The 22,899-nt window shown below is 45.8% G+C and overlaps 1 protein-coding gene across 3 annotated transcripts; it reads left to right on the forward strand.

The window, feature by feature from the left end:
- The first annotated feature begins 9,186 nt into the window (after nt 1-9,186).
- On the forward strand, nt 9,187-14,839 carry LOC147272283 (uncharacterized). 3 transcript variants are annotated; one of them, XM_086208983.1, is made up of 8 exons: nt 9,187-9,373; nt 12,790-13,026; nt 13,107-13,215; nt 13,296-13,366; nt 13,476-13,562; nt 13,653-13,731; nt 13,839-13,997; nt 14,110-14,839. In XM_086208983.1, the coding sequence occupies exons 1-6, from the start codon at nt 9,290-9,292 to the stop codon at nt 13,704-13,706; spliced, it is 642 nt and encodes a 213-aa protein (XP_086065109.1). In that variant the 5' UTR covers nt 9,187-9,289; the 3' UTR covers nt 13,707-13,731; nt 13,839-13,997; nt 14,110-14,839. The 3 variants fall into 3 exon arrangements, with proteins under 3 accessions (XP_086065109.1, XP_086065187.1, XP_086065035.1); XM_086209061.1 differs by having other exon boundaries at nt 13,857-13,997; XM_086208909.1 differs by having other exon boundaries at nt 9,188-9,373; nt 13,851-13,997; nt 14,110-14,835.
- Nucleotides 14,840-22,899: the final 8,060 nt, after the last annotated feature.

Consider the following 22,899-nt stretch of genomic DNA (forward strand, 5'->3'; position numbering starts at 1 on the left):
TATTAATATGCTCTTATTTTGAAATGCAGCCCTACTTTTATTAGTCAATTGGACACCATCATACACATCTGCAGTCATTCAAGTATGTTCAGTTTGAAGTTACGTGATAACAGATCTTAGTTGATTTCTGTTTCTGTCTGTTGCTCCGCTGTTTCAGAGTCAAATGAAGAGATTCTGATGTTGCTGTTTGTGTCCTGCAGATGTGGAGCAGCTGCTGGTGATTAAAGAAGAGGTTCCCCCTGAGCAGCAGGACCCAGAGCCCCCCCACATTAAAGAGGAGTGGGAGGAGCTCTGGACCAGTGAGGAGGGAGCGCAGCTTCAAGGGCAGCAGGAGGCTGATATCACCACGTTACCCTGCACTCTGGTCCCTGTGAAGAGTGAAGGGGACGAAGAGAAACCTCAGTTCCCACAGCTTCACCAGAGTCTAACTGAGGAGAACTTGAAAGAAGAGTCTCTGAGCAGCATCCCAGTTCATCCTCTGAAAACAGAAGCTGATGGAGAAGAGAGTGGAGAACCAGAACCAGAACCAGAACCAGCCAGCAAGACTGAAAGAGAATCAGAAATCATCAGGAACGTGAACTTTGGTCCTTCTGAATCTCAGACAGAAGTCAGTAAGGATGAGTGTCCCTTTAGGTGCTCAACATGCACTCAAGGTTTTAATTACAGAAAGAGTTTGGTTTTACACATTAGAACACACACTGGGGAGAAACCATTCCCCTGCTCAGTTTGTGGCACAATATTCTCAGAAAAGCGACATCGGAAAAGACACGAGAATGCACACTGGAGAGAAACCATTCCCCTGCTCGGTTTGTGGCAAAGGACTCTCAGACAAGGGATGTCTGAAAAGACACATGAGAACACATACTGCAGAGAAACCATTCCCCTGCTCAGTTTGTGGCACAAAATTTTCAGAAAAGGGATGTCTGAAAAGACACGAGAACACATACTGGGGAGAAACCATTCCCCTGCTCAGTTTGTGGGAAAAGATTCCCTGTTCAGGGAAGTCTGAAAAAACACATGAGATTGCACACTGGAGAGAAACCATTCCCCTGCTCATTTTGTGACAAAAGATTCTCAGAAAAAGGAAATCTGAAAAGACACATGAAATTGCACACTGGAGAGAAACCATTAGTCACGACCTGGCACTGAACCCTGAAGGAAAGTGAGTGGATTATGGTCTGTGTAGACAATGTGTTTACACAGCAAATAATTATGAGAACACACATGAAAACACACATTTTAGAGACATTAATTTTGCGGAGTTAGTTGCTAAAGCTCCTCAGATCAGGAAACTTGAGACGACACAATGGAAAAACTTCTTTGCCCATTCTGCCCATGCCTGCTCCTACACAGACAGAGTGGTCCTGCTCAGGCCGGCTGCTGGGCACCACTGAAGCAAATACACGGTTGCTATGCAACGGACTAGTTGGACTTCCGATGTCCGGGAGGGCCGGCTGTAACATACAGGATGAATTTTCACACTGAAGTTCTTCTTCTTCTTCTTCTACAGCTGAATTAAAGTGTAAACAGCCATCCACACTCCTTTTAACTGTTCTTTATAGACTTGTCTTGTATTAAACGTTCTGTACACTTAAAGTTCTCAGTGATTTTGTTTCCACATCAAGGCTCTACTTTATCACTACTGAGGCTTTATGCTGCTTTAAGTGTATGTTATTGTTAATTTGTCTGTTTATCTGCTGCCCCCACAACCTGCATTAGGAGATAATTAGCGGTATGCACCGAAAACCAGTACCAGTATAACCAAATCCCTGCAATTGTCAATAATAATAACAATAATAATAATAATAATAATAATGATACAAGAACACACCTAAGGTTCATTTTGTGCCTGAATTTTCCTTTAAGAGCTAGAAAAGATGGATTTTATTGGAAGCCGGTGCAGCGAAGCTAAGACTGGGTGATATGGTCTCTCTTCCTATTTCCTGTCAATATGTGTGCAGCTGCATCCTGGAGCAGCTGCAGAGTCTTTCACCACTTGTCAGTGCAGCCTGATCATAAAGAACTACAATTCCTCTCATTGTGTAGTTACCCACAGCAAGATGAGCAAGAGGACCAGGAACAAACCCTGCTGTGAGGGAGGAGGACCACCGAGCTCCCAAAAGAAGGACTTTGTCGTCATCTCGGCTGGAGAGCCTGCTGGGACAGAACTTTACTAATGCTCAAGTGCAACAGCCCAGCAGGTCTGCCTGTGCCAGGGCTCAGGAAGAAGTTAAGAAGTACTGTAGTTCTCCACCTCTCCGTCTCTGGGGACCCTCTTGACTGGTGAGGTGGGAATGAGCTACGTTTTCCTCTCATTTCCAGGCTTCCCAAAAGGTACCAATGTGTTTTTTTTCAACAGCAAAATAAAATACAATAGAAATGAGTTCAACTCTTGTTTTTATTCCAAATATATTGTTTTTAGAAAATTGTTGCAAAAATGTGAAAAAGTGCATCAATAAACATAAATTAAAGATGCATCAATAATCATTTTGTGATTGAATCGTAGCCCCTGAATTTTAATTATCGAATCGTGAGGTGTCCAAAGATTCCCACCATTAATTGCAGTAGAGTTTCCAAAATATGACAGTATATTTGTTGTATTATAGGAGAGGCTTTGATGTCTGTCTCTGATGTTTAAACTCTGACTCTGATGTCATTGGTGCTGACTGAATTCTACCCCCTGACAGACTGGGAAGGCTCCTATTGGTGATGTCATCATAAATATATGAAGGCCTTGTTTCAGTGTCAGGAACCAATCAGAGCAGCCTCCTCCTGACAGCTCTACTCATCAAGCCCCTGACCCCAGACTCTTCTTGGTGAACTGATCAGAGATCAGATTAGTAGAGAAGCAGTGACACAAAGGGAAACTTCCTCATTCCCTGAACGCAGCTTCATCAAACAGAGCAATGCTAACTGTTCACCTGCAGCAGTGATGTCATCAGGAAAGGAAGTTGATCAGACATGGGAACTTTGACTCAGATCAACCAGGGAGGGAGGAGTTCTCAGAGTCTTATTGTGCTGATGAATCATCAGAACTCTTCATCACGCCGTGGTCTCAGCGTTTGACCTGAAGTCCCAGGCTTCAAGGGTTCTCCCCAAACTCTCAGGGTGGGTCTGACCACATCTGAGCAGGACACCATGAACAGGCTAAATGAGGACATCTCAGTGTCAAATCTGTCATTTCCTGCTGCCAGTAGGTGGCGCTGTGGTCACTATTGACCTGTAGATGTGTTCAGACTGGGATGTTGATCAAACCTGGAAGTTTCAAACAGATCTGACAGGTGGAGAGGATTCAGAAGAGTTGAAGCTTCATTTTAGTTGGAGCCTGAAAATGAGGTGAGACTGAGGGCTCCCAGGAGTTGCAGGTAGGTGCTGCCCCTTAGTGACCCAATGGAGAAAAGCAGATGATTTCATGAATGTTGGATATTTTTCTTGTCTGGAAACGTTCCATAGAAAACTGACTTCTACTACTCAGATTTCTCAAAGCCTGATGTGAGTGACATCATTTCCTGTTTCATGTGTCGGTTTTCTCCATCTCATCAGTCGTTTGTTCTCTCTCCTGGCAGTGACCTCACCACAGAAGCAGCATGACATCATACATTCAGCTGATGATGTCATGTGATCATTTCATCACTCCATTCATGTAGACTTTATTGTTTTATTCTATTGTTTTGTCTTTACTTCTGTCTTCCTACAGACGAGTGCATCTGATGGAGGCACCGCTGATGGAGTGGAATGTTTCCACGTTGCCATGACAGCAGGGTCAGCTCACCTCACTCTCTTCCTTCTGGCGTCAGAAGAGCAGGATCAACTGCTTCTCCATCTGGGTGGATGAGCAGCTCCTCCCATCTCAGGAAGACCCCTCCCTCGCTGCGTGTGACCAACTTCTCAAAGCTCATTCTGGTTTCTTTTGTCTCCTGATGCTGCCATGGTGAATTCTTCCTCATTTCTGCAACAACAGAGGAGAACATTGATGGAAATGAAGGAGTCCCAGAGGGAGGGGCTTGAGAGCCCGACTGCTGAAGCAGCCAGCAGCACTCTCACCCTGGGAGGCCCAACCAGGCTGAGTTGTTTCATGTGTCAGAAACTCCATGCAGCAGTCAGCAGAGTTGAACCTGGTTCCTGTCCTGGACCCAAGTTCTGATACAGAGTTGAACCTGGTTCCTGTCCTGGACCCAAGTTCTGATTGTTCTGTACCAGCAAGGCTGGAGGCATCGGTTCCTCACATCTGCAGGTTCTCACAAGCACCTTCATAGCGTTCCTAGCAATGTTCAGCAAACTGCTCCACCTTCATGTTCTGTGTGTTCCTCTAGTGAAGCAGCTGCAGCTTCATCTCAAGCTCTGGACCACCAGGTGAGTCCTCAAACCAGTTTGTCGTCTGAGAGCAGAGGTTCAGGACTTCTTGAAGCACCTGTATCAGATCTAAACCTGCTACCTGAGCATGGTTTCATTGTCAGCACCATCTTCTAGAAGCAGATTGGGCCCCTTGTTCTCCCTGGGATCTATGAGGGTGGAGCCAAACACCAGCTGGTTCAAGACTCTTTGAAACATTTCAACAACAAATCTCTCACTGACAGAACCAGATGGTTGCTGACCACTGGAAACCTGAATGAGCCCCATGCCCTCATCCACTGAGCTGATAAACTGATGCTATCGGACACGTTGATCTCAAAGGGTCTCCAAGACGGTGGATTTGGTCAAATCAGTCTGGACTCACTGCACTGCTGGTTCTCACTGAAGTGAATGAACCTTCATAACAGCTGGAAGCTCTTGCTTCATTTGATCAGCTATCATCTGGAATCAGGACTCGTGGGTCCAGTGGTCCTGAAGGACTGGAGGGTCAGAACAGCCATTTGGAGCAGGACTGTGAGGACGTCTTTAGTCTCATGAGAGCTCATCTTGATTGGTGCCCCAACTCCTGGTAGAGTCCAGATGAATATGATCAACAATATGGCCGTCATCACCGATAACCTGCAGTATTATTGCTAACAACACCTAAATATTATATTCTGAACGAGGAGCTGTAGCTTGAATATCTCCTAAGACAAACTGATTCTTTCTAAATACTTTTTAAAGGCGTGTTCTGCCCAAGTAGAACACATGATTTGTTTATCTGGATGAAATAAAAATGGATGAAAACGTCCAGAACATCCCTCCCAATTCTGATGTCTTCAACTGAAAGAACTCTAACATTTCTAGATTCATTCCCTCCAGTAAGGTCTCATTTCCAGCTCTGCTCTCCCTCCACTACTGTTCAGTGTAGTATTTATTTTACTGACTACTTCATTTACAGGTGGTAAAACTGTCTGGTGTTTCCTGAACTTAACTGAGTGCTGCTCAGTAAAGTTGCCATGACTTGAGATTCTCTTCCTGCTGGGTCCATTTCAACATTCTTATCCTTCCTATCATTGGAGATAAAGTATCAGTCAGGGCTGTACTTGATTAGTACTGCATATAGTACACATCAGTCACTGCCATTACACAGTGGAATGGAAGTTGAAGTACTGTTTAGCAGCAAGCTGAAAACTGTTGTGGTCTTTGACAGTTCTCTTGTTTCTGAATGAAAATCCTGTGAAGGAGAATCATGGCGACATCCTAAAAATGGCTGAGGTCTCTGAGCTGCAGCAGGTCTGAGCTGCTTTTGATGCCCAGATGATGAGGAGGCAGTGAATGGTGGGTTTGGTGGAGCTGGAAAAAGGCTGCAGGTGGTGAGGGGTCTGCTGGTGTCAGGATTTCCTCTCCAGGTCTGAGGGCTCCCCCCTGCAGTTCCCACAAACACCACAACAGTCCAGGAACCCCTGCAGATGGTGGAGGACCATGATGACCCCGATGCACCATCAGGCCATCAAAAACCAGTCCTGATGGTCAAAAAGGTCCCTCCACTCATCCAGGGTCAACTCTAGAAGAAGCTTCTGGAACAGATGAGCAAACACTCTCAAATAGAAATCCTGATGTAAACACACTGGCAAACCAACGTTTACCACAATGTTGATTTTTACAATTTCCTTCAATGTTTGAAAAACATCAAAGTGGACAGAAGCCCAGATGGTCCACACCTGTTTCCTGTCTCCTGCCATTGTGGAGAGCCTCTGTTCTGTCCTGCTGCTGTCCAGTTGTCTCTACTGAGCTCCTCTGCTGGTTCCACCTTGAAGAGGGTCTGAGCTAAAACTGAACCTTGGGGAACTTCAATCTTTAATCTCAGAGTTTTGTGTTTGATCTTTGCATTCTTTCTTTGATCTCACCTGAGACAAAGACATAGAAGCTCAAGCTGCTGTTGAGGAGGCCCTGATCCTATAGTGGTCAGTACTCTGCGTTGTGGCCGCAGCAACCCCGGTTCGAATCCGGGTTACGGCAGCATGAGTCAAACTTCTTTGTGTGTATTGATGGACACAAACCAAGCAGAAATTTCCCACAATGCAATAGGGCAGTGTTTGGTCAGTGTTGAGCAGGCGTCAGTCTGACAATGATGTCATTTTATTGTGTCATCACCTGACCAGACCCAAAAGTATGCTCAGGTATCAGTTTCTTCTCAATGCTAATGTCTGCTAGCTTAGTCTGCTACTTTGATGGCTCTGCCTGCTCAAAGGTCCAGACCCAAAAGGAGGCTCAGGTATCAGTTTCTTCTCAATGCTAACGTCTGCTAGCTTAGTCTGCTACTTTGATGGCTCTTCCTGCTCAAAGGTCCAGACCCCTGGATGTGGTGGTTCCTACCTGAATGTAGGTTCTGTCAGCTCATGTTGTTAAATCAACTCACCAGGAACACCAGTAGATTTCAATGGACTGACAATGAGTCTCATTGAATGGTAAACATGTCAAATATGAAGTCATCACCTGAGGAGGTCTGCTGCTGGAATGAAGCTCCAGATATTCACAAGATATTCTAGATCTTAAAATAAAGCATTTTTATATTTGATTTATTGTTCATCAGCCTGCTTCACATTGTTTGATTTTATGTGTCCTATATTAAATAGAACTTTGTAAACGATCGTCCCTCAGGATGTAGAGTGATGTCAAAAAGTCTTCTCTCAGCTCTCCTTTCCTCTGAACAGAGGAGTCTCTGCTGAGGTCGTCCCTGTCAGAGTCCTGACGTCTCTTGGGATGCACCCAGAGACTCAGGCAAACAGAAGACAAGGGGAAGTGAAGTCACCTGAAAATGAGAGGGGAGGTTCGACATCAAACTAAAACAGGAAGAACAGGACACAAATGGGATATCAAAATAAGACAGACCATGAGACATGACCCCCCTCCCATGTGTCAAGTGTTTTCTAGCTCAGGGACATGTCTGGACCTCCTGGAGCAGCCTAGTGTGCTGTGAGCCATTTGTGAACCCTCTGGAGAAGTCAGTCATTAGTAAAGAATTGTTGATCGTACTTTGGCTTCCAGTGGCAGCAGCAGGAGGGAGGAGCTTTGTTATTTCCTGTCATTGTTCTCTGTTCTTGGATCAGGAGTTCGGTTCTTCACTGTCTTTTGGTTTACATTTATGTCTTCAGGACAGGCAGGGATCTTGGTTAGTTTGGTTTGTTGTGTTGGCTCTGCTCACCTCCGAAGCTAAATCAACTGCTACTTTGTCTTTGGACCGTCAAGTTGGCTGGTTTTCTTGAGAGTGGAAGGTGAGGGAGCTCTCTCTCTATCGTGTGTGGCCCTGGTCCCCCCTGACCAGGACCAGGACACAAAATAAAAGACAGACTCTGAGACATGACACCCCTCCCTGCTGCTTCCAGCTCTTTATATCGAGCCCCTCCTACAGTGGTTCAGAGACCACAAATATTAAAGGTGTCCACATAAATGGAGAAGAACACAAGGTGGCGCTGGACACTGATGATGTTTTAACATGTTGAAGTGAGCCCCTAACACAGGACCTGCATTAATAAAACTCTTTGAAACACTGAGAAGCTCTGCTGAATATAAATTCTCCATTCTAAAACACAGGTTCTGACCTTTAATCACTGACCTCCAGAACTCATGGAGGAGAACCTCCACCTGGATTGGAGCCAGAACTCCTTGAAGATGGTAGAAGAAGAAGGAACTCCATTTCCTGTCTGAGTCTGAGTCTCAGGATTGATGAGCCTGAGAAGAGAATCTGACTTTGAAAAGTCTGACTTTTTAGAATCCTCTCAGGTGAGCAATTATTTTTAGGTGGGTGTGTTTGTGTCTTGATTGGGGTCACGTGACGTATGACGTCAGAATGAACAAACTGGGGTAAATTAATAAACCCAAAAAATCACAACATATTTAACAACCAAAATGAAACGAGAGCACATCTCAACAGTGTCAGTCTGGAGAACTCTGAGGTTCCAGAGAAAAGATCCACGATTTGATCCTTTTGGGATGACATTGTGAGTCTGGGTCCTTGCTGTCATTGTTCTCTTCAAGTTCTATGTTCTCAAAAAGTAATAAAAGTTTCACCAGCCGGACAGAGGCGCAACGCTACAGGTTCTCGACTCAGAAGAGGATTTTATTTGAAGTCAGACAAGTTTTCTTTTGACTTCAAATTTCATGTCAAGATCTCAATAAATTGGAAAAAAAGCAGTGCCATCAGAGGGAGAAGAAAAGGTGGATTTTCAATAGAGATCTGGTTGAAACCAGCAATTTTGATTGATGTTCAATAAATCTCAATCATGTCAAAGCAAACACAACCTGAGAAAATATTTCTGATGTTCTCCTCTCCTGGGGTATCTCGCCAGTAGAGGGCAGCAAGAGACCAGGTTTCTAGGTTTGTTCTCTTGTCTAAACAGACGTTTCAGTGACTGTTTGGTGATTCAAAAATGTTCCTGAAGGTGTGGAAAACCCACATCAAACCTGAATGAGCCGGTCTCTGATGATGGTATCAAAAGGACAGGACTGTGGTGCTGAGCGGTCCATTCAAATGTATTTGTCTTCATTTCGCTGTATTGTTCCATCTACTCACTTTAGGTGGTTATTCTACTAAATTCAGTGTAGAATCAGTAGAATCACACAATAAAGCGAGGATATAAAAGTAAACTTTGACTTGCAGACGCCCTCAAACCTCCCACACATTGAGTTGAGTCCAGAGTTTTAAGTTGCACTTTTAAAGTCGTCCAGCAGATGGTGCTGTTCAGAATCTGAGCCTCTTTGATGTTAAGCCCCGCCCACTCCGCGGGTATCATTCAAATGTTTTAATTCTCATCATTCCTTTGATGCGTCTGCGTTCGAAATCGAGAGTATAAGACCCGGAAGTGACGCAGCATTCCTCAGTCGGCCGTTGCTGGCGGCAGTGACAACCAAACACTGTCCTCAGCACCGGTCTGCACTTTATTTTGGACCATTAATGGCTTTTTCCTGCACTGATTTCCGTCTGAGGACCAACCAGAATGTGTCTCTGCTCCGATACAAGGCGGGAGAGCGCGTCCAGGTGAGTCGACCGCAAATGTAGGAGCTTGTACCTTTGAAGGTGACGCAACAATTCGAACAACCTTTAGCCATGGGACTGCTAGCAAGTTAAAGTTCAAGAATTGTCAATGAAATGAAGGTGGAGGAAAACACTGCATGGTTTCAGGGGGAAAATATAGGATTATTAGTCAGTTAAAGTTATGCTAACCTGCGCTAAGCTAACCTATGTGAACAATTATGTTAACCTGCGCTAATCTAACCTATGTGAACAATTATGTTAACCTGCGCTAATCTAACCTATGTGAACAATTATGTTAACCTGCGCTAATCTAACCTGTGTGAACAATTATGCTAACCTGCGCTAATCTAACCTATGTGAACAATTATGCTAACCTGCGCTAAACTAACCTATGTGAACAATTATGTTAACCTGCGCTAATCTAACCTATGTGAACAATTATGCTAACCTGCGCTAATCTAACCTGTGTGAAGAATTATGTTAACCTGCGCTAATCTAATCTATGTGAACAGTTAAGATAACCTGCGCTAAACTAACCTATGTGAACAATTATGTTAACCTGCGCTAATCTAACCTGTGTGAACAATTATGTTAACCTGCGCTAATCTAACCTGTGTGAACAATTATGTTAACCTGCACTAATCTAACCTATGTAAACAATTATGATAACCTGCGCCAATCTAACCTGTGTGAACAATTATGATAACCTGCGCTAATCTAACCTATGTGAACAATTATGTTAACCTGCGCTAATCTAACCTGTGTGAACAATTATGTTAACCTGCGCTAATCTAACCTGTGTGAACAATTATGTTAACCTGCGCGAATCTAACCTATGTGAACAATTATGTTAACCTGCGCGAATCTAACCTATGTGAACAATTATGTTAACCTGCGCTAAGCTAACCAATGTGAACAATTATGTTAACCTGCGCTAAGCTAACCTATGTGAACAATTATGCTAACATGCGCTAATGTAACCTATGTGAACAATTATGCTAACCTGCGCTAATGTGACCTGTGTGAACAATTATGTTAACCTGCGCTAAGCTAACCTGTGTGAACAATTATGTTAACCTGCGCTAAGCTAACCTATGTGAACAATTATGATAACCTGCGCTAAGCTAACCTATGTGAACAATTATGATAACCTGCGCTAAGCTAACCTATGTGAACAATTATGCTAACATGCGCTAATGTAACCTATGTGAACAATTATGCTAACATGCGCTAATCTAACCTATGTGAACAATTATGCTAACCTGCGCTAATGTAACCTGTGTGAACAATTATGTTAACCTGCGCTAAGCAAACCTATGTGAACAATTATGCTAACCTGCGCTAAGCTAACCTATGTGAACAATTATGTTAACCTGCGCTAAGCTAACCTATGTGAACAATTATGATAACCTGCGCTAAGCTAACCTATTTGAACAATTATGCTAACATGCGCTAATGTAACCTATGTGAACAATTATGCTAACCTGCGCTAATGTAACCTGTGTGAACAATTATGTTAACCTGCGCTAAGCTAACCTATGTGAACAATTATGATAACCTGCGCTAAGCTAACCTATGTGAACAATTATGCTAACATGCGCTAATGTAACCTATGTGAACAATTATGCTAACCTGCGCTAATGTAACCTGTGTGAACAATTATGTTAACCTGCGCTAAGCAAACCTATGTGAACAATTATGCTAACCTGCGCTAAGCAAACCTATGTGAACAATTATGTTAACCTGCGCTAAGCTAACCAATGTGAACAATTATGTTACCCTGCGCTAATCTATCCTATGTTAACAATTATGTTAACCTGCGCTAAGCTAACCTATGTGAACAATTATGTTAACCTGGGCTAATCTAACCAATGTGAACAATTATGTTACCCTGCGCTAATCTATCCTATGTTAACAATTATGTTAACCTGCGCTAAGCTAACTTATGTGAACAATTATGATAACCTGCGCTAAGCTAACCTATGTGAACAACTATGCTAACATGCGCTAATGTAACCTATGTGAACAATTATGCTAACCTGCGCTAATGTAACCAATGTGAACAATTATGTTAACCTGCGCTAATCTAACCTATGTGAACAATTATTTTAACCTGCGCTAATCTAACCTATGTGAACAATCATGTTAATCTGCGCTAATCTAATCTATTTGAACAATCATGTTCACCTACGCTCATCTAATCTATTTGAACAATCATGTTAACCTGCGCTAATCTAACCTGTGTGAACAATTATGATAACCTGCGCTAATCTAACCTGTGTGAACAATTATGCTAACCTGCGCTAATCTAACCTGTGTGAACAATTATGCTAACCTGCGCTAATCTAACCTGTGTGAACAATTATGTCAAACTGCGCTTATCTAACCTGTGTGAACAATTATGTTAACCTGCGCTAATCTAACCTGTGTGAACAATTATGTTAACCTGTGCTAATCTAACCTATGTGAACAATTATGTTAACCTGCGCTAAGCTAACCTATGTGAACAATTATGATAACCTGCGCTAATCTAACCTGTGTGAACAATTATGATAACCTGCGCTAATCTAACCTGTGTGAACAATTATGTTTACCTGCGCTAATCTAACCTGTGTGAACAATTATGTTTACCTGCGCTAATCTAACCTGTGTGAACAATTATGTTAACCTGTGCTAATCTAACCTGTGTGAACAGTTATGTTAACCTGCGCTAATCTAACCTGTGTGAACAATTATGTTAACCTGCGCTAATCTAACCTATGTGAACAAGTATGATAACCTGCGCTAATCTAACCTATGTGAACAATTATGTTAACCTGCGCTAATCTAACCTATGTGAACAAGTATGATAACCTGCGCTAATCTAACATATGTGAACAATTATGTTTACCTGCGCTAATCTAACCTATGTGAACAATTATGTTAACCTGCGCTAATCTAACCTATGTGAACAATTATGTTAACCTGCACTAATCTAACTCTGGAATACACGCCACCTGTTTAATAGCTTTTAACATAATACACCACTCAAAGTTTGAACCTCTTTGTTTTTTTGGTTTTCCTGTCCTTTGACCTGGAGAGTGAATTGTGAAGATTAGCAGCAGAACATTGAGGAAAGTGAACGTCTGCATTCAGAATCCTGTTAATTTTACTGGGTGGTAAAAGTTGAGATGTGATGATGAAGGCTTAGTTTCCTGAAGCTCCAAACAACCCTGTGAATCACTATCAAGGGATCATCTCTCAGTAGATCAGCTCTTGTTTGTTCTAATAATTCAAGTGAGGTGTTGTGCACCCTAGAAAGGTTGATGCTGACCCGTTTAGCAGTAAATATTAACGGGTGACAAGTTAAAGGAAAAACCAACATGGCTGCTTGGACAGATATGACATGGTTAATAACCTGCTCCTCCTCTGTGCTGCAGGTGAACTTGACTCCCCCGCAAGAGGTCCAGGGGCCAAAGAGAACTGGTCCAATCCACCAGCAGCAGGAGAGAGAGACCTTGAGGGACCGCTCCAAGATCCAGCAGCAGCAGGGTGGAGGCAGACGGGGAGGAGCCATGGGGAACCCTTCCAAAAATGGAAATCGGTGGTGCAGCCCACCTCGTGATGAGAGGCAGGAGCCCCAAAAGGGAGAGGACGCCGCACACAGTATCCCAACGGTAAAGTCCCAGTCATTGTCACCGCCCGTCCTGGCTGAAATCTTGGTGACTGGACTTGAAATCTCATGTTGTTTTGCTAGCCTGCTGCAGGGGACCATTCGAGGAGCCGAGGGGACACGTGGGGCCGCTGGCGACCCTCCCGCCGAGAGTCCAACTGGAGGGACGGGCGTCGCAGCGCCGACGTCACAGGTAGGAACTTTCAGCTAAAGCCTCTATCTCACAGGATCGGGACTGAACTTCAACCCCTTATTGTCTTTCTTTCCCTCCAGTCAAGCGTGGACGTGGCCACCTGTCCCCTGCTGCTTCATCCAGGGACCTGACCAAGTGTGTCAGGAAGCAGGTCAGCAGGCTGTCTGGGGTTCATGCTCTGATTACTTCAGTTGTTGACGGTTTGTTGAATCGGCGAGTTGCCGAAGAGCATTTTGAAACTGTTTTTAATGGTCTTTCAGAGCCTCACCACCAGAGAGATGAGGCAGCATCTGGACAGGCTGCTGCGGGACGTGGCCAGCAACAAGCAGATCTGGGACTGGGTGCAGGTGTGTGTTTTCTGGTTGTGGGGTTAGGGGACCACATCGGTCTGTTGGTCAATCATGGTGAACCTGGATTGTCCTCCTCTCTTTTTCAAGCCAACCTGGATGAAAGCCAGACCGCTTCTGTGGAGTTCCTCAGAGCTTTGCTGACGACTGTGCAGGTCTGCCGTCGTCGGTACGTGGGACTCATGTGTTTTGTTTGTTTTTTTTTGACTGTCCTCATTTGGTTCTGGGTCGTGACCCTGCTGACATGGAATTGAATACTCAGAAATTTTCCACCAGTTTATCTGCTAGTTTCAGGCGAGCACCGCAACTGTCTGGATGCAGGACGGCTGACTAAGAGAGTCAGGCTTCTCAAGAGGTTTCTGACCGATGGACCCAAACAACTTCAGGCCCTCTTGGCCCTCTAGCAGCTGATGGCAGAGATGCATCACCCCAAAAGTGAGTGTTGACCTCCTGACCTCCCTGGAGGGTGGGATGAGTCTTGTGTTTTGGCTCCAAAGCCCCTAAATCAGTCCATGATAAAAGCTGCTCTGTTGCTGCGTCCCCGCAGTGCTGCTCCTGTCGGTCTTTGATGTCCTCTTTGAAGAAGATGTCATGTACACCGAGGTCTTCCTCAAGTGGCGGGGAAGTGACGTGCAGAGCAGTGAGCCTTGGAATCCGTGCGTCTCTTCTTCACCTGGCTGGGATAAGTTGAAGATGATGGCCCCCCAAGTCCTCACCGGGGCCCCAGGGGCTGCACAGGCTGCTGGAAGGAGCCGAGGACAGTTTGGCCTGAGAGGCTGAACCACTGAGGTGAACCATGAGAACGACTGGAGCCTCTTTTCATCTTTTTAAATGCTTGTCTAATTTAAAAAAAAAATCCAATTGATTGTGTTTTAAATAGTTTTTGTCCTTTTTGTTAATCAACAATTGTAACTTTATTCTGTTTTAATGGGTCCAGATGGTTTTTTCTTTCTTTTTGTGCTTGTTTTTGGTTTTTTAAGGGAGTTTGTTTGAGGGAAAATAACCTTGATACCGAGAAAAAAGCTCCCGTCCACTGTCTGTCTGGCTGCTCTCAGGTTTTCTTCCAACCTCAGCCCTTCACCTGGTAGAAATCCACATGTTCTTAGATGTTCATGTTCCACATGTCGATATTTGCAGACATGCGTTAGGTTTGTGTCTGTTCAGAGATTCTTGGGGTAAATAACCGTCCCCACAGGTTTTCATCTGTCTGAATCAGTTTAAATACATCCCTCCACACTTTGATGTGTTCATCAGGTACATATCTAGATAGAAATGTGGACCACCATCAGGTACATATCTAGATAGAAATGTGGACCACCATCAGGTACATATCTAGATAGAAATGTGGACCACCATCGGGTACATATCTAGATAGAAATGTGGACCACCATCAGGTACATATCTAGATAGAAATGTGGACCACCATCGGGTACATATCTAGATAGAAATGTGGACCACGATCGAGTACATATCTAGATAGAAATGTGGACCACGATCGAGTACATATCTAGATAGAAATGTGGACCACGATCGAGTACATATCTAGATAGAAATGTGGACCACGATCGAGTACATATCTAGATAGAAATGTGGACCACCATCAGGGACATATCTAGATAGAAATGTGGACCACCATCAGGGACATATCTAGATAGAAATGTGGACCACCATCAGGGACGGATCTACATAGAAATGTGGACCACCATCGGGTACATATCTAGATAGAAATGTGGACCACCATCGGGTACATATCTAGATAGAAATGTGGACCACCATCGGGTACATATCTAGATAGAAATGTGGACCACCATCGGGTACATATCTAGATAGAAATGTGGACCACCATCAGGTACATATCTAGATAGAAATGTGGACCTCCATCAGGTACATATCTAGATAGAAATGTGGACCACCATCAGGGACGGATCTAGATAGAAATGTGGACCACCATCGGGTACATATCTAGATAGAAATGTGGACCACCATCGGGTACATATCTAGATAGAAATGTGGACCACCATCAGGGACATATCTAGATAGAAATGTGGACCACCATCAGGGACGGATCTAGAAAGAAATGTGGACCTCCATCAGGGACGGATCTAGATAGAAATGTGGACCTCCATCAGGTACATATCTAGATAGAAATGTGGACCTCCATCAGGTACATATCTAGATAGAAATGTGGACCACCATCAGGTACATATCTAGATGGAAATGTGGACCACCATCAGGTACATATCTAGATAGAAATGTGGACCACCATCAGGGACGGATCTAAAAGCTTCTTTTTTAAGGTCTCAAAGGTGATGCCAAATCCTCCACGCGGAGACACTCAGTCAAAAGCATCATGGGATATCTGCTGACTTGGACCAAAAACCATGTTGACCAATGTCCCAAAAATCTCTACATCCAGATGTAAACTTGTTGAATGTCTTTCTAGATCTTCACCTGGTGATCATCTTTCTAGACAAATACCTGATCACCAGCTAAATACCTGAGGAACATGATGGAGGTGTGTGTGTACCTGATGATGGTCTATGTGTACAAAGATATCCACCTGATGAACAGAGAGAGACACTGGACACCTGAGAGAAATCTGGGCTGTGCTGTCGGGGGCATTTTGCCCCTGGTAGGGTCTCCCAAGGCAGACTGGTTCTTGGTGAAGGGCCTGACAAAGAATGGTTCAAAAGACCCACAGGAAGAGGGCCAAGAGACTGAGTACCTGGCCCTGAGGGTTAACAGGGCCCCCCCCCCCCCCAGGGTAGTGGCCCATGGGCGAGCTCCTGGTGGCCATGCCCTTGCCCATGGGGTGGGGCTGTGCCCAGCCCGAGCTGCATATATGGTCTCTTCCCCCCATGGGCCCACCACCTGCAGGAGGACCCGGAAGAGTCTGGTGCAGTGTGGATAGGGCAGCAGACCAAGGTGGGGGCCTTGGTGGTCTGATCCCTGGTGATGGAAGCTGGCTTTTGGGACATGGAATGTCACCTCTCTGGTGGGTAAGGAGCTGGAGGTGGTGGAGGAGGTGGAGCGTTCCTGGCTAGACATGGTCGGCCTCACCTCCACACATTGCTCCGGCTCCTGAACCCAAGTCCTTGAGAGGCGTTGGACTCTCCTTTGCTCAGGGTGAGAGGGTCGGGTGGGCTTTCTGATAGCCCCCAGACTCTGCCTGTACATTGGGGTTCACCCCAGTGGACGAAAGGGTTGCTTCCCTGCCCTTTGGGGTCGGGAAGGGGGTCCTGACTCTTGTCTGCAGGTGTGTGTGTGTGTGTGTGTGTGTGTGTCAAATATATACATAAGAATTTAAAATGTTTTTGTTTTTTTGTTATTGCAGCCTTTGTTTTAATGTGCCTCCTTTTTCCTGTTAACTGTTTTGTTTTTTGTTAATTTTCTTTCTTGTAACCTCTGTTTTAATGTGTCTGAATGTTTTTTTCCTTTTTTTTGTCACTGAAAATTGATGATCTCAATGAAATGTTTTGTGTTCATTGAATTTCAAATAAAAAAAATCAAATAAAACAATGTTTGTATTTTGTTTGTTTTTTTAATCTGGGAAAATAGGAAACTGTCAAACTCCTGGACTGAAAAGAACAGGTCTGGATTGTGTGCATCACTGTTGGTGTGCACTGATGTGGTGTCACGTGTTACAAAGTGAGAAGATTCATTGGCTCTCTGCAGGGCGGGCAGTGGAGTCCTGGTGGTCTCCTCAGCAGTCTCCACCACTCTCTGCAGGGGGGGCAGTGGAGTCCTGGTGGTCTCCTCAGCAGTCTCCACCACTCTCTGCAGGGAGGGCAGTGGAGTCCTGGTGGTCTCCTCAGGAGTCTCCACCACTCTCTGCAGGGGGGGCAGTGGAGTCCTGGTGGTCTCCTCAGCAGTCTCCACCACTCTCTGCAGGCGTTTGTGGTCCACAGCAGCAGCACTGCCGTACCACACTGTGATGCAGCTGCTCAGATGCTCTCAACGATGCAGCTGCAGAAGTTGCTGAGGCTTTTAGGTGACATGCCAGATTTCCTCAGCCTCCTCAGGACGTTCAGCCGCTGTTGTGCCTTCTTCACCTGCTGTGTGGAGTTTAGTGTCCAGGTGAGGTCCTCGCTGATGTGGACGCCCAGGTACTTGAAGCTGCTCACCCTCTCCTCTTCAAGCTCCTGGATGAGCAGTGGCCGCTGAGGTCTCCTCTCCTTCCTCATGTCCACAATCATCTCCTTAGTCTTGACTTGTCAGAGCACAGAATGAACCACTGAAACTGATAGGGAAGCACCAGACAGGCTTGTGTGAGGGATGTCAGGAGGAGGAGTCGGTGGAGCAGGGATTTCTGAGGTGGAGGAGGGATGAGGAGCAGAGAGAGTCAGGAGGAAGAAGCTGAAGGACTCAGGGGTGCAGGAGTTTACACCAAAAAGATTCCTGAGTCTGGGTGAGAGTCCAGGTTAGGGTGCTGAGAGCTTTCTGGAGGGAGACTGGTGGTCATGAGAGAAATGAATGGATGGAGGGGGGGGGGGTAGAAGAACAGGGAGGCAGTAGGGGACACAGGAGTGGGATGAGGAGTTTAATGATAGACATGATGGTAGAATATTGTAGTAGATCTGGTTAGGATAGGAAGACTGGAAGTTACTGTGTGGTCCACACTCCGGAACAGAAGGTGGCGGTAATGCACCAATAAGCTGGATGACAACCGAAGAAGAAGAATAGGAAGGAGAAGAAGAAGAAAAAGAAGAAGCGGGACGTTTTCAAACAACAAGGAAAGAAGGAGACGTCCGTGAACCCCCGGCCTCGGTCTTTGTCTCCTGAAGGCTGAGTGGCGCCGGTAGAACCTCAACATGTGCGCCGCGCAGCTGCTGCGGGTGTCGGTCCAGGAGCGGATCCTCGCCGCCGCCGAAGACTTCCTGCTGCAGCTGGGAGAAGGAGACTCAGCGGCTGGAGTCCCGGGGCTGAGAGCGCTGCTCACCGAGCGGCTGGCGGCGTCCGCGGAGCAGATCGTGGCTCTGCTGGAGGAAACCGTGGCGGAGTACGAGCGGGAGAACCGCCGGCAGAGGTTGCTGCTCGATGCCGTGCTGAAGCCCCGAGTCAGGCTGGACAGAGCAGGTGAGTCCCCCAGGGACCTGCTGGGCCCCTCATTCAGCCCAGGAAGTGGAGCTGCAGCAGGACCGGTTCTAGATGGCATTTGTAAGGGGGCACATGGTGGCGACAGAGGTGGCAAAGGGTGTGATGGTGTTGGGGAGGGGGGGTATGTGGGTCTCTGGATGACTGTTTTTGTCATGTAATTGGATTGCACTTTGTCAGACCTTCACCCTCAGACCGGTCCAACCTGGTCCCACATGAAGGCTAAAGCCCAGTTCACTCCAAGATTTTAGGCGTCAGTGACTTCCCTCCCCCAATCAGGCTGAGGCATTCATGACCACCACACTACAGTAATGAGGGTGAACAGATCCAAGACAGTGGACTGGGAGGTCGCATGTGAAGTTGGTGACAAAAAGTGGACACCAGCACTGCTGGATATCAGGACTTGTGGCAGTGACTCAAACGGAGCTGCAGCCAATGACAGCAGACATGGGAGCTCTGGCAGTGGGGGAGTGACGCAGAGCCACCAACTACAATGAGGAGGGGCATGGATTCTATGAAGGGTTCACCACATCCTTGGACACAGGATTTTTGGCTCCATGGTAGCGCACTAAGGACCTGGAGGGCTGCGTTCTGCTCCGCCTCCATGTTTACAATGAAAGGGGCGTGCGCTGCGTCCAAGAGTTTCCTGGTCAGCTGTGCAGTTGGCCACGCCTCCTGACGGGGAAAATCCTGTAGTCTGAACACTCCTGTGCGCCAACAAATCTTGTAGTGTGAACAGCAGCCTGATTGAGCGTCGATGGTGTGAACAGCAGGGCCTGTCGCTAACAAAAAGTAGTTTGAACAGGGCTTGAGCTTCTGCTGGTGGAACTCTGAGGGTCCCTGAGGCCCCAAACCCCTGACCAGGAGGAGGTGGCAGTCCGTCGGGGCCAAATGAAAAAGAAAACTAAAAATATATCTCTCATCAACTAAACAACTAAATCTTGACATCTGCCTTCATTGGATGGCCTGCATCAAATATATTCAAACCAAGAAGAACACTCGTCACTGTTGCCAATAGCAACAAAACTAAAAAGGGTCGGCCAGGTTCTTAAAGAGAAATCCCTTCACCAAGTCTTGAAAACCAAAACTGATCACTAGAAAGTAAATCAATAACATAGAACATCCATCCAGATCTTGAGAACCAACAACAGAAATGATCTTAACTGGACGGTCCAATTCTGAGATCAACTTACAAAATAAAGTCAGAATTATAAGAGCTCTCAATATAGCCAATATTTATCAAACTAAAGGGTTGGCGTTGTGTTAAACCTCTTTTTTGCAGAGCCGGAAAACCTGGAGAGAACCCACGCAGGAACAGGGAGAACATGCAGACTCACACAGAAAGATCCTGTGCCTGAGCAGGGGCTTGAACCCAGAACCTTGTTGCTGTGAGGCGACAGGCTGAACCACTGCACCACCGTTCCTCCTATAATGGAAACTATACAGGCCTATTAAAAAAAAAATTTTGTTCACTGCCCAGCTGGCCTGGGCTGGACCGGCCATAAAGAATTGTCCCACTTTTCCCAGTGGAGAGGACGTCCCTGGACCCCACACACTGACCAGGACACTGGGAGGCGGTACTCCTGCTAATGCTAGCCAGCAAGTGTCTCCGGTCTTGTTGTGTCCATAATCTGGGTCCTTATGTTCTGACTGAGCAGGAGTGGATCAACATGGAAGTGTTTAATAGTGTTTTTAGAACCGTGAAACCTCACCAGGCTCAGGACCTGCTGGGTGCCATCTTGGCTGCTTCCTAATCAACATGTAGGTGGCGCCGTCAGGTTTCTGGGATGCATCCCTGCCGCCGCCATCTTGCTGAGACCCTTGAACCTGTTCACTGGATTGCTACTGCTTTTGGGTATTTGTGTGGAAGAGAAACACCAATACTAAGTAACAGGGGTGGAATCTTTGACTCTCTCACGATTCGATTCTGATTTTTGTCCAGTTTACTGACTGGTCGTCAGTAGCAGGACGTCTCTTTTCATTGAGTTGATTTCTGTTTCTGTCTGTTGCTCCACTGTTTCAGAGTCAAATGAAGAGATTTCTGATGTTGCTGTTTGTGTCCTGCAGATGTGGAGCAGCTGCTGGTGATTAAAGAAGAGGTTCCCCCTGAGCTGCAGGACCCAGAGCCCCCCCACATTAAAGAGGAGTGGGAGGAGCTCTGGACCAGTGAGGAGGGAGGGCAGCTTCAAGGGCAGGAGGAGGCTGATATCACCACGTTCCCCTTCACTCTGGTCCCTGTGAAGAGTGAAGGAGACGAAGAGAAACCTCAGTTCCCACAGCTTCACCAGAGTCTAACTGAGGAGAACTTGAAAGAAGAGTCTCTGAGCAGCAGCCCAGTTCATCATCTGAAAACTGAAGCTGATGGAGAAGAGTGTGGAGGACCAGAACCAGAACCAGCCAGCAAGGTAGATCCAGATCCACTTGTACAACCCCAGACTGAAGACCAGATGTCAGACTCTTCTGAAGCTGAGACTGAAGTCAGTGAGGATGATTGGGTCAGACCTGATAACACGGCCTCCTCTGAGCACAAGGAACCCTTTGGCTCAAGGAGGAATTTGCTTCAGAAATTGAGCCCAGGACAGGAAGGGACTCATTGCAGCTCAACAGAACAAGAAGTAAAGACTGAAAGAGAATCAGAAATCATCAGGAACGTGACCTTTGGTCCTTCTGAATCTGAGACAGAAGTCAGTGAGGATGAGTATCCTTTTAGGTGCTCAACATGCAGTAAAGTTTTTAGATTTAGAAGTGGTTTAGGTACACACATGAGAACACACAGTGGGGAGAAACCATTCCCCTGCTCAGTTTGTGGCAAAAGATTCACAGTCAAGGGACATCTGAAAAAACACATGAGAACACACACAGGGGAGAAACCGTTCCCTTGCTCAGTTTGTGGCAAAAGATTCTCAGTCAAGGGACATCTGAAAAAACACACGAGAACACACACAGGGGAGAAACCGTTCCCTTGCTCAGTTTGTAACAAAAGATTTTCAGTTAGGGAACGTCTGAAAACACACATGAGGACCCATACTGGGGAGAAACCATTCCACTGCTCAGTGTGTGGCAAAAGTTTCTCAGGGAATGTCTGAAAACACACACGAGGACACATACTGGGGAGAAACCATTCCCCTGCTCAGTTTGTAGCAAAAGATTCTCTGTAAAGGGACATCTGAAATCACACATGACAACACACACTGGTGAGAAACCATTCTCCTGCTCAGTTTGTGGAAAAAGATGTTCACAAAAGGGAAATCTAGCATCTCACATGAGAATGCACACTGGAGAGAAACCATTCTCCTGCTCAATTTGCAGCAAAAAATATACAGACAATGGAAATCTCAAAAGACACATGAGAACACACAATGGGGAGAAACCATTTGCCCCGCCCTGTCTCTAAAGTTGATCAAGAGTATCCAGATAATGTCTCTAGCATGTCTTTGGGTTGTGGGAGGCAGCCTGCTGAAAATGACACTGCAGGAGCCTTTGGTGAAGTACCTTTTTGTAGTAGTACACATGCAGTATATGCTAAGTACAGGCACCCACACAGACACAGTGGTCCGGCTCAGGCAGAATGCGTTGCCGCTGGGCACTAGTGAAACAAATATGCGGTTGCTATGTGACGGATTGGTTGGATTTCTGATGTATCAGGACCAGGACTGACGTTAGTCCCTGACCACCCGGGAGTAACACACAGGATTAATTTTTTTACAGTGAAGGTCTTCTTCTTCTACAGGTGAATTAAAGTGTAACAGCTGTCCACACACCTTATAACTGTCCTTATAACTCCGTCATGTAATCTTGAAGGGGAGGTTCACTTTTTTGGACCTTTGGCCTTCCCAGCTCACCCAGGGTGCTACCAGCAACTGGAGACAGTTTTGGACCCATTGGGTCTGGTCCTGCTGACGTTATCTGCAATTCTAGTGCTGGCGTGAGTTGTTGACAGAATCATTATGGATCAAAAACTTTTCATGTGTCGCGTTTCTTTTTGTGGGTCAAACCTCAGATCACAGGCGTGATTTTACCTCTCCTCTAGTCAATAGTAGTGGACTGAAGTTACAGCTTACACACATATATCCAGTCATTTCTACCAGTGCTGTCTCTGTGCTGGGCTGGGCTCTAAAACCAGACTAAAACCCTCAAATCAACTCTTGTTATGGAGGAAGTCACTCAGCTGATTAGCAGCTGCTTTCTCCAGGATTTTAGAGAGGAGGGGAGGTTAGCTGTCAGTCCATAGTTGGCTAGAACC

The sequence above is a fragment of the Aulostomus chinensis genome, chromosome 1 (genome assembly GCF_037954235.1).
Source record: "Aulostomus chinensis isolate RoL2024-O1b breed Wild chromosome 1, RoL_Achi_v1.0, whole genome shotgun sequence".
Taxonomy (NCBI): Eukaryota; Metazoa; Chordata; class Actinopteri; order Syngnathiformes; family Aulostomidae; genus Aulostomus; species Aulostomus chinensis.

Coding starts and splice junctions, on each gene's coding strand:
- LOC147272283 (XM_086208983.1), top strand. CDS start 9,290: ATGGCTTTTTCCTGCACTGATTTCCGTCTGAGGACCAACCAGAATGTG. Junction 13,216..13,295: donor TCGCAGCGCCGACGTCACAG/GTAGGAACTTTC, acceptor CTTTCCCTCCAG/TCAAGCGTGGACGTGGCCAC. Junction 13,367..13,475: donor CCAAGTGTGTCAGGAAGCAG/GTCAGCAGGCTG, acceptor ATGGTCTTTCAG/AGCCTCACCACCAGAGAGAT.